Here is an 18,552-nt window from a genome sequence, read left to right on the forward strand (position 1 = left end):
GCGCATTTCTCATTCATCTTTCTCGCGCATTCTTCCAAGAACCTTTGACGTTCTGAAGACTCTTCATCGGACTGATGACTCGAGGGTTCTGAGGCATTTCTTGATGGCTGCTCAGCACTAGGGGAAGAAGCCTTGGGTTGATAACTCGGGGGTAAGGCATATCCCCAGTGTTGTTTAGTAACATGAGAAGAAGACTTAGGTTGATGACTATGGTGTTTGGAGGTATGTTCTGAGTGTTGCTCAGTAATGTGGGCAGAAGCCGCGAACGCCACATTGGCTGTTAACACGAACACAACCATGGCAGTGAAACCTTTGGAAAAAGAAGACGATGCTGCCATTTCTTACAGTTTACGAATTGTTGAGTTGAAACCTTGGTGATCAAGAAACTACAAATAGATTTTATAAAACTTGAATGCTCTTTAAAAGTTTATTCAGTACTTATTTCAGTTTCATTTTCACAAAGTTGTCTTAATGACTGAGTGAATTCAATAGTAACTTCTCATTTAGAGTTTGTCCAGAAGCTTTGTACCTCATTCATGCAATGTTTTCTACTAAGACGTTTGGATTGGTAACCAAATTTAAAATTAAGTTCCTAGAATACCACAATATAATTATTTTTCTAGTAAGGAAAAAATATCATATGAATATGAATGAATTATTACTTCTCAGAGGGGCGGATTTACCTTGGTAGAAGCGGTGTCATCCGGCACCGCTTTATCGTAAATTTTGTTAAATATATAATACAAATAAATCATTTAGTAAAGTAGTTAAAATGATATAGCTTTTCCCAAATTCCATCCTGACTCGCGGGTTAAGCTACTGACGTTTTCAGCGGAGGTTGGCAGTTCGAAGCCTTGCATCGTTTTATCTGTGAGTAAATCTTTTTAGTACTAAATCCTTACTGATGATTTGCCGATTACCTTCTTTCAAAGGAAAATTAAACCACATTCATTTTTGTATAGAAAAAGGACAATAAACAGTATAAAGCCTACCGGGGTTCAGTTATTTCAAACCATAATTTTAAAAATGTTATTTATTGCATTTTACTGAAAGACTTGGTTGTTGCTTGGTTTTATTTTGTAAGTTGTTCTAGTGCTTTTATTTGTATGGGTTGAATTTGATGGGATTATTTGGAGGTTATCTGATTGATGTTTTTGTTGTTTATCTTAATTTCAATGAACAAAGTTTCTCTAGAGCACTGAGCTTTCTAAACCAAGTTCAACGTCTCAAAGTTCATCTAACTTAAGGAAAGGGCCAATGAGTCGGAACAACATCCACAAATATGTCGAGGAGAGTCATAACATACTTTTTTTTTTAATAATATGATGCCGCTAATTTTTTGCTCTTTATTTCTTTTTTACATATCGACACCGCTTACGAAAAATTCTACGTACGTCCCTGACTTCTAATTGTGGAATTTTGTTAATGATACTAGTTAATCGTCTAAATACCTGCCACTACTATTATATTCTCAATCCCAAACTAGTTCAAAATGATTTTTGAATGGAAGAAGATGATCTCTAACATTTTATTTCCCTTGTGTTATTTTTTACGTATCTCATGTGAAAATGATTATATATTAAAATAATATTTGTAACGGACAACAAACTCAAATCTCTCCAGGAAATACTAAGAATTAAAAGGTGTTTGGGTAAGCTTTATAAATAGATCAAACCAGCTTAACTGCTTAAGGTGATAAACGCACCATCAACTCAATATGATACTTAATATTTCTATTTAAACAAACCGTTTATTTATAAAATCAATTTCAATACCATTTAATCGGCTAAACCCAAACGAGTTACAAGGCTTGAGAGGGGGATTTGCATTTGGGTCACGTTTTAACTTGTGCCCGCTTTGCAAAAAAAATTGCAAGCGTACCCACTTTTTCGCGTAACTTCAGCATACGGGGCTGAAGTAGCAAAGACAATCACGCAAAACTTCAGCATTCTAGTAGACAGGCCTGAAGTAGCAAAGGCAGTGCTGAAGTTTTTTTGTCCTGGATAAGATGCTAAAGTTATTTAGTTCATTTGTAAAAACTTAAGCACTAAAATAGCTGAAGTTTTTTGTCCTGGATTCATTAGTTTTGTCATAAAGCTTTTTCAAAAACTTTAGCATAAGATGCTGAAGTTATTTAGTTCATTTGTAAAAACTTCAGCACTAAATAAGCTGAATTTTTTTGTCCTGGATAAGCTTTTTCAAAAATTTCAGCAGAAGATGCTGAAGTTATTTAGTTCATTTGTTAAAACTTCAGTACTATATAAGATGAAGTAACATTTTGAAGGAAGAGTAAAATATAAACTTTATTTCTTTCGTTATTAGTAGTCTTATTGCTATTTTCCACAAATGTTCTTTTCGATACAATCAACGAAAAGTTCTACCAATGTGTTTGCCAGAATTTTGATTACTGTGTCCCTTTTTCCATAGCTTTTGTCGCCCCAACCAATGCTTCGTTCACCACAATCTTACAATCCACAACACAAAATCTCAGATTGTTAGTGCTTTCAGGTGTTAATAGAAGAAGAAGAAAAAAACGACGGAGGAGAAGGAGACTTAATTTGTTTAAAAATTGGCTACAAATTAAAACTTTTAAAAAAAATAGGTATAAGTTAAATGGGGGCGACCAAATAAAACGCGGCTTGAGAGGGTCCAGAAGGGAGGCTGGTGAAATTTTGAAGCCCACAATTTTTTTTCTGAAGCCCAAAAATTATATATGAAAAGAAGCCCAATGACCAGTCCCTAGATCAGGACCAGCACTAGGGGAGTGTCATCCCTGTAACTCCGACACATCCTGGCGGTCGAATGCTTCAACCTCTCCGTGGATTCCGAAAACACAAAACTAACATCAAACAGGTTGCTTCACTTCTCTTTCAGCTTTCTTCTTTTCCCATAAAAGTTCAAGAGTTTCAGCAACATACTACAAAAGCAACATATATTAGCCAAGATTTATCTTCAGCTATATTCTCTGGTGTTGAAAAATCTGTAAAGTCTGGGTCTTTAAGTTTGTTGAGTAATAAAGGTAAGATTTTGCACAACCCCTTTATTAAAGATTGCTTTTTTAGGCTATCTGAGATCTCCCCTGCAACTGTTCGTAGGTTTTGGAGAGTTACTGTGTTGAATCCTCATGATATTCTTGAAATTTTATTGGGTTTTCAAAATGATAGTGGAAATTTTGAGGTTGAGGTTAAAAAGATTGAATCATTATGGGGAATTTATTGGTGGAATAGTGAGCACAGTAGTAATTTTAAGCATCTCCCTATGGCCTCTGAGATCATTGCCTCAATGCTTGTCCGTGCCGGGTTGTTTAAGGAAGTTGAGTGCTTGGTTTCATTGTTGGATAGCCAAGGAACTTTCTTGGATAATCATGAGATTTACAGTAATCTAATTGAAGTGTTTGTGTGTGATCATCGATTAGAGAAAGCTATTACATGTTATGATCGAATGAGGATGCGAGGTTTATCCCCATCAATTTCATGTTATCGGGTTCTCCTCGATTTCTTGATTCAAATAAATGAAACACAATTGGCATTTCAAATTTATACTGATGCTGTAGACATTGGCTTAGGAAGGAGTGTATCTGAAGAGGGCATTTATGAGGGTGTTATTAGACTTTTATGTGCCGATGCAAAAGTTCAGGATGCCAGGAATCTGGTTAAGAAGGCCCTGGATTTTGGAATTGAACCTAATCATTTAGTCCTCAATTCTGTTGCTTCCGGTTATTGTGGTAAAAGAGATTATGATGATCTGCTGAGTTTCTTTGTCGACATTAGTTGCATACCTGATGTAACTGTAGTCAATAAGCTCATACATTCTGTATGTGGACAATTTGGTTTTGCGAGTGGGAACTCATATGTGCTGAAGTTAGATCAATTGGGTTTTTCTATGAATGAAATAACATTTGGGATTTTGATTGGATGGGCTTGTCGTGAAGGAAAACTGAAGGATGCCTTCTTTTATCTCTCAGAGATCCTGTCGAGAAATCTAAAGCCTCATATATATTCCTATGATGCTATTCTCAGTGGGCTTTTCAAGGAGGGTATGTGGAAGCACTACCGAGATATTCTTCTAGAAATGGATGATCAGGAGGTGGAGCCTCAATCATCAACTTTCAGGGTTCTTTTAGCTGGGTTTTGTAAAGCTAGGCAATTTGATGAAGTGAACATAGTGGTTTCAAAGATGGTAGATCGTGGCTTGTACCAACTATCACCTACAGAAGATCCACTTTCCGGAGCATTTAGATTCTTAGGACTCAACTCTTCTGCTGTGAAAATCAGAAGAGACAATGATACAAGATTTCATAAAGCAGAATTCTTTGATAATCTAGGCAATGGGCTTTATCTGGATACGGATCTGGAACAGTATGAGAGAGCTATTGATAAAGTCCTTAATGATGCCATGCTTCCTGATTTTAACTCCTTTGTATGGGACGATTACATGAAAAAAGACATGAAAGATGCTGTGATGATGGTGGATCAAATAACTCGTTGGGGTCAAGAAATACCCTTAGGTGCTCTGGATGCCTTAGTGAAAGGGCTGTGTGCATCTAACATTTGTATTAAGACCATTTCTGATCTGTTGGAGAAAGCTCCAAATTTGACATGTAAGCTTGATCGAGAAACTTTGAATAAGCTTGTTCAGAAATACAGCAAAAAGGGATATTTGCACAGGGCAAGAGCGATTTTGCATGGCATGCTAGGAAGACATATAAGACTTGATAGTGAAACTCATACTGCTCTGCTGATGGGCTTATGCAAGAAAGGTGATCTGAGAGGTCTAACTGCTTACTGGAACCTCGCACAAAATAATAACTGGTTACCTGATTTGGAGGGTGGGAAAGAACTCTTCAGTCGCCTATGCAGGCGAAGACGGCTTAGTGAATCACTAGAGCTTTTTAAAACCTTGCTGTCGCTCTACCCTAATGAATTAAATGATGCTTTTCACGTTTTCCTTGAAAAGCTCAGTGCTGAAGGTTTTACAAGCACTGCTAAGGTTCTGGCAAAGGAAATCCTAAGCCAGGGAAGTATTTTTAGTCACTCGGCTCATAGCCATCTTATTCTACAGTTCTGTAAATGGAGAAGTTTTTGTGAAGCTGCTGTCCTTTGTGATATCATGCTTGCTAAGGACTGGATCCCGCCCTTGGACGCATCTGTGCAATTAATTCCTCAGCTGTGTAGATCTGCTAATTCTGACAAAGCTGTTGCGCTGAAAGATATTTGTTTAAGAGACCAGCCTTCTGCTGTGCTTCCTTTACACGGTGCTTTAATTCATGGGTTTTTCAAGTCAGGGAGGATGAGAGAAGCGATCAGTCTCTTCCAAGAGACATTGGCAAAGGATCTATTTCTGAGTGTGGAAATTTATGATGCTCTGTTTCAAGGCTACTGTCAAGCTAAAAAGAGGAAGAAAGTCGAGGAGCTGCTTGGCGTCGTGATAAGGAAGAACTTAGGTATCAGTGTCGCAAGTTACCGCAATATAGTGCGGCTGATGTGTACAGAAGGCAAGGTATCTACAGTATTATGCCTGAAAGAACATATGCTTAAGCAAAGCAACCCTCCAACTGCCGTGATTTATAATATTTTGATTTATTCCCTTTTCTCAGTTAACGAAACATCAGTTGTTAATACTCTTGTATATGAGCTCCTAGGTAAAGGACTGCAACTAGATGAGGTGACTTACAATTATCTCGTTCAGGGGCTCTGTTGGTGTAAAGATTTGTCATCTGCCACACAATATCTAAAAACTATGATGGAGAAAGATCTGAGGCCACGTAACCGTAGTTTGAGAGAGGTGATAAAATGCCTTTGTTGTTATGGGGAGCTTGAAGAAGCTTTAACCTTGAGCAAGGAAATGGAGTTTAGAGGTTGGAATCATGGTTCAGTCATTCAAATTAATATAGTGGAGACCCTTCTTTCTCAAGGTAAGCTAAGGGAAGCCATAAACTTTTTGAACCGGATGGCAATAAAAGGCCTCATTCCTGAAAATATTGATTATAATTATCTGATTAAGCGACTTTGTCAGCACGGAACGGTAGATAAATCAGTAGATCTTATGGACATTATGTTGAGAAAAGGGAATGTGCCAGAGTCTAGCAGTTTCGATTATGTGATTCAGAATTTCTGTACTTGGCGTCAACTGGATGTAGCGCTGAATTTCCATACAGAGATGTTATATAGAAATCAAAGGCCTAGCATAAACACTTGGAGCATTTTAATCAAGAGCTTATGTGAAGGAGGACAACTTGAAGAGGCAGAAAAACAACTTGATTCAATGATTCAGCTTGGTGAAATCCCGAGCAGGGAAACATATTCATTGCTGATCAACATGTATCGCTCCCAGAACAATCTTAACAAGGCATCTGAGCTCCTACATTCCATGCAACGATGTGGATATGAACCTGATTTTGAAACTCACTGGTCTCTGATAAGCAATTTGCGGGATTCAAGTGATAATATAAATAATGGGAAACAGAATGGGGGATTTTTGTCCAGATTTCTTTCTGAAGTTGGATTTGCTAGGAAGAATAAAGGGGGATGAAATATCTTGTACCATAGTTTGTGAATGTCTAAGCTTGTTGTTTTCTTATTCCCTTTTAGCTATATGTATCTTTTGTTATATTTGGTCTGAGTATGGTTGCCTCTGTCATTCTTTCATATTTATATATAGGTTTCACTTATATGAAAGCCACAAGTAGCAGGCCTTACAAGCCTTGTAGCGCAATGGTATTCAGGTCATTATAAACTGCAAAACCGACAATAGTTTTAAAAAAGGGGTATTTGTAGTTGAAGTTGAAAGAGAGTATTTGGAGTTTGTTGTATTTGGACGTGAGTTGGGAAAAAGTTGAAGATTTTCGAGTGAGTTCACTTGAAATATTTCTCGAATAGGTTTTTCAATATTCCATTAGAATTTGCAAATATTTTAGAGCTGAGTATTCAGTGATATTATGGTATATTAGACACAAGCAAATTGCATACTTATAACATACCAAAAGTGTTGTTAGTATGTCTTGAATATACTAAGGGGTCGTTTAGTTTGAAGGCGAGTTATGCTGGAATTAGTTATACTGGCACTACTAGAAATCCGCTAATTTGCGACCAGGAAAAGCGACCAACTTTGGTCGCTTATTGGTCAAAAAGCGACCAAACAGGCCTGATCGATATTAAGCTGGTCCCTTTACCTTAGGGACCAAAGTTGGTCGCCAATTAGCGACCAACTTTGGTCTCTAAGGTAAAAGGACCAAATATTCCGGTAAAGAAAAAAGCGACCAACTTTGGTCGCCTTATTATTTTAATAATATAAATTTTGCGACCAAAGTTGGTCTCCACATGTAAATTACGTTTTTTCTATTTATTATTAATAAAAAAAAAAGCGACCAACTTTGGTCTAAAAAGAAAATATTATTTTTTAAAATCTGGATATTAGAGACCAAAGTTGGTCGCTTTAGTATTAATTTTTTAAAATAAGCAACCAAAGTTGGTCGCAAAATGCAAGAATTAATTATTTTTTAATTGTAGGCGACCAACGTTGGTCGCTATATTTTTAGAAATTATTTTTTTTAAATGGAATAGCGACCAACTTTGGTCGCTTTTTGAGAAATCTGTGTTCAATGGCGACCAAGGTTGGTCGCCATTTACCAGAAATTTATTTGTTTTTCCAGGGAAAAGCGACCAACTTACGACCAAAGTTGGTCGCTTTTCTTGGTATATTTTTGGCAGAAAATGCATGTATTGGCAGCTACACCACCTGCCAGCTTACCAAAAATCCTAAATAGGCATTTTATGCCAACAACAACAACAACAACAACAACAATAAACAACAACAACAACAACATTAAAACTAACAAACTATAAAGTTCAATAGAAGTAACACATTAAGCTAACCAAACTAAGTTAATTGTTATTACAAGTCCATTCGAAAACCGATTGTATTTGTCTAGTTGAAAGTGTATAAAAGTCAAGGATTGTTTTGTACATCATTATCATCACCGTCTGATGAACTTTCACCAAGACGGTATCCAGAAGGGTGTACTTGTCTAGGATGGGAAGAACAATCACGGGGAGGACGAGAGGAATGAGCACGGAGAAGGCGAGCCTCTGGCGATGAGTCACGAGACCGGGGAATCGGAAAACTGCTAGAAGCTAGGAGAGATTTGATCTGCTCTTGCATGCCAATGTATTGAGCATCTCTAATCTTTTCTCTCTCCTTGGCGGCTTCTAGCTCGGATGTGAGCTTTGTCACAGTCTCCCGCATAGAGGAGAGGCTCTCCCCATTAAGTTGCTCGGCTTGCGAGGAAGTCCCTATTCCTTGCATTCCACACTTATAGCGATAAAATTTCTTAGTAGGAAGCCCGTATACCTTCTCCCATTTTGGACCCCCAGCAGCCTGCATCCAGATTCTTTCAGCATCCTCGTCCGAAGGTTGGAATGGGTCGCCCGACTCACTAGGTGGCTGACTGCGTATGAATTCCTCCACTTCAGTTGTGAAGCGACCCTATAAGAAAAATTACATTGAATTAGTATTTCAAAATTCATATAAAAGTAAATCAAAATACTTAATGAAAAGTGAAAACTTACATGTACAGTCGAGGCTCGGCCCTCGACCCACCTTTCTTGATCCGTCTCTTTCTTCTTCTTTACAATATGAGTCTCCTTGAATAGCTCATCTTGGTTCATCGGACGCCTCAACTTCTTCTACTGAAAACTCATAAGTTTTAGTTAATAAACAGAATAGATATACTTTGAAAATTAAAATAAATTAAGCAATTATGAACCATTCTTCTCTTTATTGTCCCTAGGCTGATCGCACCTCCAGTGTGCAAGGATCCTCCCTTCTCAGATGCACGAGCTTTCTTTCCTTTTTCGCTCTTCTCTAAGAACTCTGCTGTAAGCCATTGCCTTTGCAAATCCTCCCATAAATTCTGAAGCAACCAGCTAGGTTTCTGGTTCAACTTTCTAGCTTTGGAGAAACAATGCGACAACCGCTTGCGAGCTTTGAGATAAAAATTTACAGCCACATCCACGCTATAGCGGTGTTCCCATACACACTTGCTCTGTATTTCAAAAGTTAAGTATTATATGGAAATATCATAAATTCTATATTCGATATATTATACTTAACTTTTGTTAGCTAATAATTATTCAAAAGTTAAGTGCATTAACTGCTTATAATATAGTATATAGTATATTAGTGCATTAGCTAATATATATATATATATATATATATATATATATATATATATATATATATATATATATATAAGCTTTTATCGAATATATATAAAAACTATATTCGATATAATATTAGCTAATGCACTAATACTTAGTGCATAGTATAGTGTAAGTGTATATATATATATATATAAGCTATATTCTATAATACATATTTAGATGGAAATATCATAAATATAAATAATTGTACTGCTTAAAAGAACATTTATACCTTAAAGTCATTGAAAATTTGCTCCTTCAGCGCGAATGGGAAATCACTCCAAGACGCATAAGGGCCATCACAAAGCTTTCTGGTGGCTTCAGTGATAATCCTTGTAGTAATATTACTAGGGATGAACCTGCAATTTATTAAAAAATACATTAATATCTTAGTAAAACTGTACAAAACAATAAACGTAAAAATAACAAATAACTCTTACCCATCACCCTCAGGGACTATGATGATCCTGCCATACTGATCATAATGCACCTCCTCGTCATCATCAGCATCACCGTCCGAAGCATGTATATCAGAGGCATGTGTGGAAGGTGTAGGGGGTCAGAGCTAGTATCTCGCAGGCGAAGGCCTGAAATAGGTGGAGTTTCAGATGAAGATGGCTGCGAGCCCTGTGACTGCGACATAGCTGTATGGCCCGCAAGTGGACGTGACACTGATAGCTGTGACCTGAGTGGCTGTGACACTGATGCCTGTGATCCATGTGGATGTGACATGGATCGATGCGATCCATGCGATGTAGATGGCTGCGATCCACGCGGTCATGCGGTAGCTGGACTGTATGCCGGACATACAGTCCTATGGCCCTGTGATGAAAAACCTAGTGTCTGCACGAAGGTGTAGGGCTGGTGATGCTGTGGCAGCTCAGAATAGCCCTGGGGTGGAGGCAAAGTCATAGGCATAGGCATATGCATCTCTGAAGAGGCAGGAAAAGATGGAGGATTATCTTCTACCCTCCTCTTTGGTTTCTTAGCCTTTTCTCGACCCTTGCCTGTCATCTGCATAATATAATACATATTTAGATTGAAACATATAAAGAAACTAGCTATAAACGAGAGTTATTAAAGAAACCAACTTTTTAAAGCTCATCGACGTATAGTTCCTCGTCCTAGAATTCTTCTTCCTCACTAGTTTGAGCTTCATCAGTTGATTCTTCTTCCTCGTTTTCTATAATTCTTACTTCATTTATATAAACTTCTTCCAATATGTGTTCAGGATGTTCCAAATCATTTTCTAAAACTTCGTCCACTATTTGGTCAACACTGGAGATATCGTTTTGATATGCAACATCTAACACATTCTCGACTTCCACCCTACCCACCGGCTTAGTTTTTATTACAACCCACCAATCAGACTTATTCCGCCGCAATGGATAAGGAGCATAATACACTTGCCTCACATTATGTGCAATTATGAAAGGATCATAGTGATCATACTCCCTCGTATGATTAACCTCAATTATGTTGTATTGATTGTGTACTCTTGTACCTCTTGTTGGATGTGGGTCAAACCACTTGCATCTAAAGAGTATCAATTTCTTATATGGCCAACCTGTATATTCTAGTTCTATTATTTCTTTGAGCACACCATAATAATCAATATCTCCATCTTGGTTGCCATCACCACCTTGAACCCACACCTCACTATTGTTGCTATTTTTATTTTTAGAGCAATTCTCTGTATGAAACTTATAACCATTCACAACGTACTTAGACATTGTTGTGACCTCAACCCCAGGTCCCCAAGATATATCTTTCAAAAATTGATTTACACCATTATTTGGATCATTTACCTACATATTGTTAAAAAAATTCATAAGTTAGCATAACTTCCAAACATTGTTTACCTACATAGTGTTAGAATATTTTAAGGAGAAACTTACAAATTGTTTGAACCACATATCAAATCTCATATATACAGCATCATGGCCAAATTGACCCACGAAGTGACTGTGACATATCAAATATTTTTAGTAGTTGCATTGATATGTAATCACAGTAATTTTTATATTTTGATAACCACTAAATCAATACTTATTTGAGAAATGGTACAACTTCGGGACAATTTAGCAACACATGAAGTGTAGCTGACTTGAACTCTATATCACTAAAACTTCTCTTTCTAACATCCTTAGAACATCTTCCTGGTTGATTGAATATGGACATAGGCGGATATAATGGATCATTCCTAAGGTCGACCGTGTGCCTGTTGGGCCTATTCCTAGCACATGGCACATTACTCTCAAAATAATAAGAACAAAAATGAGCAGTTTCCTTTGCAAGATAAGCTTCGCATATAGATCCTTCAATCCTATTCCTCTGCTTAAGAAATTGTTTGCATTTGCCAATTGTCCTACATAATTTCAGGTTAGCCAAGAACATTCAAATAAAACAGAAAAATTACATCAAATACATAATATTACCTCTCAAAGGGATACATCCATCTGCATTGAACATGCCCTCCAAGTCGTGCATCGTGTACAAGGTGGATTGGAAGGTGTTCCATCACATCAAAAAACCCACATGGAAATATCTTTTCCATCTTAGAAGAAGTTACACGAATGTTCTGATCCATTCGGTGTAGGTTTTCTTTCCTTAATGTGGAAGAACATAAGTCTTTGAGAAATAAACTAATCTCTGTGATAGGTTTCCAGATTCTTTCAGGCAAACCACAAAATGCAATAGGCACTAAAGTCTCCATGAAAACATGACAATCATGACTTTTCAAATGACTCAACTTCCCTACCTCCATATCAACTTTTTCTCCAAAATTCGACGCATAACCCTCAGGCATCTTCAATTTCGTTACCCAATCACAAATCTGCCGTCTTTCCTCCAAAGTGAATGTGTAACTTGCTTTGGGCTTGAATATCTTACCATTGTTTGCTGTCTGCAAGTGTAATTCAGGCCGCCTGCAATATTCTTGTAAGTTCATTCTAGACTTCGGGTTATCCTTTGTCTTACCTTTAACATCCATCACTGTGTTGAACAAATTGTCAAAATAATTCTTCTCAATATGCATGACATCAAGGTTATGACGGAGAAGATTATCCTTCCAATAAGGCAACTCCCAAAATATACTCTGTTTGGTCCAATTATGAGTAACACCGTATCCGGGGAATCTATAAGGTGGAGCTTCAGTAACTTTACTGAAGTTCTGGACCCTCTCCCAAATTTCCTCACCTGAAAGTATCGGAGGTGGATAATCATATTCCATTTTATTCATTTTGAATGCATTTTTCATCCTTCTAAACTCATGACCCTCAGGCAAGAATTGACGATGACAATCAAACCATGATTGCTTTCGGCCATGTTTCAAAGTGAACGCTTTACTATTTTTCATGCAGTAAGGACAAGCTAGCTTCCCAGCAGTCATCCACCTAGACAACATTCCATACGCAGGAAAATCGTTAATTGTCCACATTAAATTAGCACGCAAATTGAAATTCTGCTTGGTTGATATGTCATATATTTCAACACCATCGTACCACAATTGTTTTAGCTCATCAATCAAAGGTTGAAAATATACATCTATCAAACTTTTCGGATTACGTGGACCGGGGATAATACAATTTAAGAATATATATGGACTAGTCATGCACAACTCGGGTGGTAGATTATAAGGTGTAAGAAAGACAGGCCAACATGAATACGGTGTCGCAGATACAGAAAAAGGCGTGAAGCCATCTGCACACAAACCTAACCGAATGTTCTTTGGTTCACTAGCAAAAGCTGGATATGTCCTATCAAAGTGCTTCCAAGCTTCTCTATCTGAAGGATGACACATAACACCAGGTGGTCTTCTATTCTCAAAGTGCCATCTCATATGAGGAGTAGAACTCATTGACGCATATAACCTCTTTAGCCTAGGTATAAGAGGTAAATAATGCATCGCCTTGATAGCGACCATCTTCCCGCTGGAAAGCCTCTTGAAACGAGATTTTTCGCAAAATTTACAACTGCTTAAATTTGTTTCATCTTTATAATATAACATGCAACCATCTTCACAACAATCAATTCTCATTGACGGAAGTCCTAACTTAGAAACTAATCTCTTTGCCTTATAGAAATCACCAGGTAATTCGATATCGGAGTCAACTAGTTCACGCATAAGGTCAATGAGAGAGTCCATGGCTCCTTGAGAAATATTCCAATCAGATTTGATACTTAGTAATCTAACCGCAACAGACAACTCAAAGTGCGGACTTCCTTTACGTAGTGGACGACTAGCTTCCTCTAACTGTTCATAAAAATGTTTTGCTTCATCATTAGGAGTTTGTTCAATATTTTCATTGGGTTCACCCCCTAAGTGCATTCCAAAAGCATCCGCAACCATATCATGAATTTTGGAATCACGATTTGTATTCTCCACCGACCTACTACTTTCACCAATAACCATGTTATGAAATATCCCATGGCTACCATCGATCTCTCCATGATTAGTCCACACAAAGTAATTCTCTATAAACCCCTTACTATAAAGATGAACCTTAACTTCCTCCGATTTGTCAAACTTCATACAGTCGCACCTAACACAAGGTCACCTAATTACTCCTTCATTTATGTATGGCGGAAGTGACATTGCATGTCTAATAAAGTCATCAAACCCTTCTACAAAATCCTCCCGCAATTCCCGCCGATTAGGATAATTCCTATTGTACATCCAAGTACGATGTTCCATCTATATAAATAAAGTAAGAACAAATTAAATTAGTTAATTCATATCCTAATCTTTTTTTTAGTTAACTAAAAGCCCAATTCATATCCTAAAAGTCCAATATGACCTTAAGTTCATAATTAATACATTAATAAACTCCTCCCTTTAATTCTTTTTTCTTATCTTATAAATGTATAATGCATAGTTTAAAGCATGAATTTAGGTACTCTTATTTAGGTATTGCTCCTCTTCTAAGACAATGAATTGTTTCTTTTCACAATTGAACTCAATATAAATTAATACAAGAACTAAAAGATTATAATTTCTACCTTAAGTTCATAAATCTAATGTAGTTCAAACCAAAAACCCTAATACTAAATAGACAAAAACTCTAAAAAATTACATAAAATTATATAGCAAAAATTAAAAATTAAAAAGCTAATAAGGTAGATTACTAACCTTGGTAGATTAAAAGGAGGATTAAAAAGCAGTGGTGGCAAGGGGTGGGGGACAGCAGCTCTGGCGACAGTGGTGGGGGCGGACAACGGCTCCGGCGACAGGTTTAGCAGCGGTTCCGGCGTGGTGGCGCGCGACCACAGTGGTGGCAAGGAGTGGGGGGATTGATTTGTGTAAGGGAAATAGAGAAGGGGGGAGAATATGTTGAGAGAGAGTTTGGAAAAATTTTGGGGAGAAAATAAGAGATTGGGAGGGGAAACCCGATTTTTACTCCTGGATTTAAAAATAGCGACCAAAGTTGGTCGCTATTTTGGTAGCTATATAAGTATTGAATGTTTGACCAAAATAGCGACCAAAGTTGGTCGCTATATTTGACCGTTTGACCAAAATAGCGACCAAAGTTGGTCGCTATTTTACAAAAAAAATGAATTTACTTTTTTTTTCTATTTTATTTTAAATATATATATATATACTTATACTATACTCTGCACTAAGTATTAGTGTATTAGCTAATATTATATCGAATATAGCTTATATATATATAATATATATATATATATATATATACTTACACTATACTTTTGTAATACAAGGGATGAATAGTACTACGAAGCGTGCGTGTGTGTCTATATATATATATATATAAGCTATATTCGATATATATAGCTATATTCGATATAATATTAGCTAATGCACTGATACTTAGTGCATAGTATAGTGTAAGTATATATATTATATATATAAGCTATATTCGATATAATATTAGCTAATGCACTTATACTTAGTATGTATAGTATAGTGTATATATATATATATATATATATATATATATATATATATATATATATATATATATATATATATATTATATAAGCTATATTCGATATAATATTAGCTAATGCACTGATACTTAGTGCATAGTATAGTGTAAGTATATATATATTATATATATAAGCTATATTCGATATAATATTAGCTAATGCACTGATACTTAGTGCATATTATAGTGTAAGTATATATATTATATATATATATATATATAAGCTATATTCGATATAATATTAGCTAATGCACTTATACTTAGTATAGTGTAAGTATATATATATATATATATATATATATATATATATATCGATATAATATTAGCTAATGCACTCATACTTAGTGCATAGTATAGTGTAAGTATATATATTATATATATATAAGCTATATTCGATATAATATTAGCTAATGCACTGATACTTAGTGCATAGTATAGTGTAAGTATATATATTATATATATATAAGCTATATTCGATATAATATTAGCTAATGCACTTATACTTAGTATAGTGTAAGTATATATATATTATATATAAGCTATATTCGATATAATATTAGCTAATGCACTTATACTTAGTATAGTGTAAGTATATATATATATATATATATATATATATTATATATAAGCTATATTCGATATAATATTAGCTAATGCACTCATACTTAGTATAGTGTAAGTATATATATATTATATATATATACTTAGTATAGTACTATTCATCCCTTATATTACAAAAGTATTACCGGCTTATATTTATATTATTTAGATAGTAAATACAAAAGTGATTTTTAATTTTGACCATTGTTGACCTGAATAGAGACCAACTTTGGTCGCTAATTATACGTGAATTTAATTTAGCGACCAAAGTTGGTCGCTAAATTTAAATCAGATTTATTTATATTTTATATAATATTTAAATTAATAATATAATTGTTAAACGTTAGAACTGGGCCCCAGATTAGCGACCAAAGTTGGTCTCTATTCCATTAAGCGACCAACTTTGGTCGCTAAGTTTGAATTATATTTATTTATATTTTATATTTTTTTTAAATAAAAATATATTTATTAAAATTTTATAACTGGGTCCCATTTTAGCGACCAAAGTTGGTCGCTATCTGCTGACCGTTTAATTAGCGACCAACGTTGGTCGCCAATTTTAAATTATATATACTTATATTTTATAATTTTTTTAAAATAATAATATAATTATTAAAATTTTGTAGGTGGGTCCCACTTTAGCTACCAACATTGGTCGTTAATCTCAGTATACCTTTGACCAAGCAAGTCTGACCAGTCCAGTCAACAGTTTGATTAAATTAGCGACCAACCTTGGTCGCAAATTTATTTCAAATATTTATTTTATTGTTTTCGCTAGTTTGGCGACCAACTTTGGTCGCTTTTTGCGGCAGACCAACTTTGGTCGCTAACGTTTGGTCGCTTTTTTCCGGAATTCTAGTAGTGTGGGATTAGTTATCCTGATATTATTTTTATCCACTTTTGATACAATATGTTATATTAATCTTGGGATTGTAAATTTTACTACTTTATCTTCAAATTATTATTCCACCCTTTGACAGGTATAAGTTATCCCAGTACTATTTTTAATTTTGGGATAACTTATCCCGGGATAGCAACCAAACAAAGGAACCAAATTTTTATCTTGTTTTTGTTTATCCATCGTACTTATGTCATTAAGGATAAGACGAGAATGTTAAAGTGCAAAAGATTTCAAATGTAGGAGGTTTAAAAATAGAACGAATGGAGTGATAATTCTTGCGTGTATACTACAAGAATGGTGCATGTATATAACCTTGTTTAAGACCAAAAAGGAAAGCAATAACCCACAATGCAAAACAAACCATTCATATAATTTCTAGCACAGAAGAATCATTGATTACACATAAATGGAAACTCAAAAAAATAAAGAAGGCTCCACGTGTCACAGAAAGCACATCCTATCCCTGGGGGTCGATGGAGTACGTGGAAAATAAAACAAGAAACACAAGGAACAATCTTAAACATGAGAGATACAAGGTACGTAAACTCAAATCTTGAAAAACATAGAGACGAGCACACATTAAAGCCCACAAGCTAAGTGATACATACAGCTGGGCAAGAAGAAATTAAATTAATCAACGACGAGAAAGGGCGAGAGCAGAGAGTAAGACTAAGAGTATGAAGAATATAATTCCAATAAAGGAACCAACTAAGGAACCAGAAGTACGATGGCAAAAGGAGTCGTATTGTTGGCAGATTGGAAACCAGTTTGTCTTTGTATTTCCTTTGTGTGCTAAGTACACTATTGCTGCTGATGCTGATGCTCCCGCCGTCAATAGCGCCATCATTGCCTTCATTTGAAAATGAGACAGTACGGTTAGTTTAAAGAGCTTAAGTTCTATGATGTAAGAAATCTCTACACGATCAGGTAATTATAGGTAAAAATTCATATTATAAGCATGCGTTTATATAGTGTATTGTACACTGACGATGATAAAGTATATTTACATAATCATGTTGCTTATACATAGTGTAATTACAAGTATATATAGGTCTATAAGTTGATGACCTAGTAAAAATAGTAATTAACTTATTACTACTTCCCAAAAGATCTTTATACTTGTGGTAATATAAATTAATCCTAAAAAAGAAAACAAAAGAAAAGGAAAAGGAAATACCGCGTCAAAGAATATTAAGGCAATCCTGCTGGCTTGTGCTCGACTCCTCATGATATGGAAGATGGACATCCCCAGAGAAAGTACCAGATATGCACTTACTATTGCATTTGCAACCACGAAGAACCTGTATTTCAACATGTGCATTAATTACGTACTAAGTTCTTTGCAAAATATATTGTATATATATACTGACATGCATGTTGATCATAAGATATAGTGTATAAGTGCTTACGTGAACGTGGGGAGATCGCTATACTTGGCCCTGAAACGAACGAACTGAGTGAAAAAAGGTAGTGTTTCATTAGTAGTTCCCATGGCAATGGCACTTCCTAAGGTGGCAATTATGGCGATTATCCTTAGAAATAAGTCAAGTATAGACATTCCTCTATTCACCCCTCTTTGTGTAACCTTGGAAGCATGACCAAGTTCAACTGCACCTGCCTTCATTTTTCTTAATTAAAGAGTTGCTACGTAAAAATATTGTAAGAAGAAGAAAGAAGATTGCTGCTTTAGCTATGATCTTTTGGTTGTGCTTGCTTTAGAGGGCTGAACATGCCAATTTATATGCGTCGATAAACACATAATTAACAGCACACACCTTTATTTACACCAGCTCACCATACATGTTAGCCAAGTGGCCTCATTCAGGCAATTCCTCTTTGGTTTTTAATATTTTATATGTTGCTAAATTTCTAATGTTTACTCGTACTCATCTCTAATTTAATC

The 18,552-nt window shown here is 35.7% G+C and overlaps 2 protein-coding genes across 2 annotated transcripts; one reads left to right on the forward strand and one right to left on the reverse strand.

The window, feature by feature from the left end:
• Positions 1 to 2,802: 2,802 nt before the first annotated feature.
• On the forward strand, positions 2,803 to 6,531 carry LOC104215754 (pentatricopeptide repeat-containing protein At5g15280, mitochondrial). The gene has a single exon (XM_009765646.1). The coding sequence runs from the start codon at positions 2,803 to 2,805 to the stop codon at positions 6,529 to 6,531; it is 3,729 nt and encodes a 1,242-aa protein (XP_009763948.1).
• Positions 6,532 to 17,280: 10,749 nt separating this feature from the next.
• Positions 17,281 to 18,273, reverse strand: LOC104215753 (casparian strip membrane protein 1). The gene is made up of 3 exons (XM_009765645.2): positions 18,059 to 18,273; positions 17,827 to 17,950; positions 17,281 to 17,499 (listed from the first exon to the last, which is right to left on the reverse strand). Exons 1-3 carry the CDS (start codon positions 18,271 to 18,273, stop codon positions 17,284 to 17,286), a joined length of 555 nt encoding a protein of 184 aa, XP_009763947.1. The 3' UTR covers positions 17,281 to 17,283.
• Positions 18,274 to 18,552: the final 279 nt, after the last annotated feature.

This window comes from Nicotiana sylvestris, chromosome 2 (assembly GCF_000393655.2).
Source record: "Nicotiana sylvestris chromosome 2, ASM39365v2, whole genome shotgun sequence".
NCBI classification, from domain to species: Eukaryota; Viridiplantae; Streptophyta; class Magnoliopsida; order Solanales; family Solanaceae; genus Nicotiana; species Nicotiana sylvestris.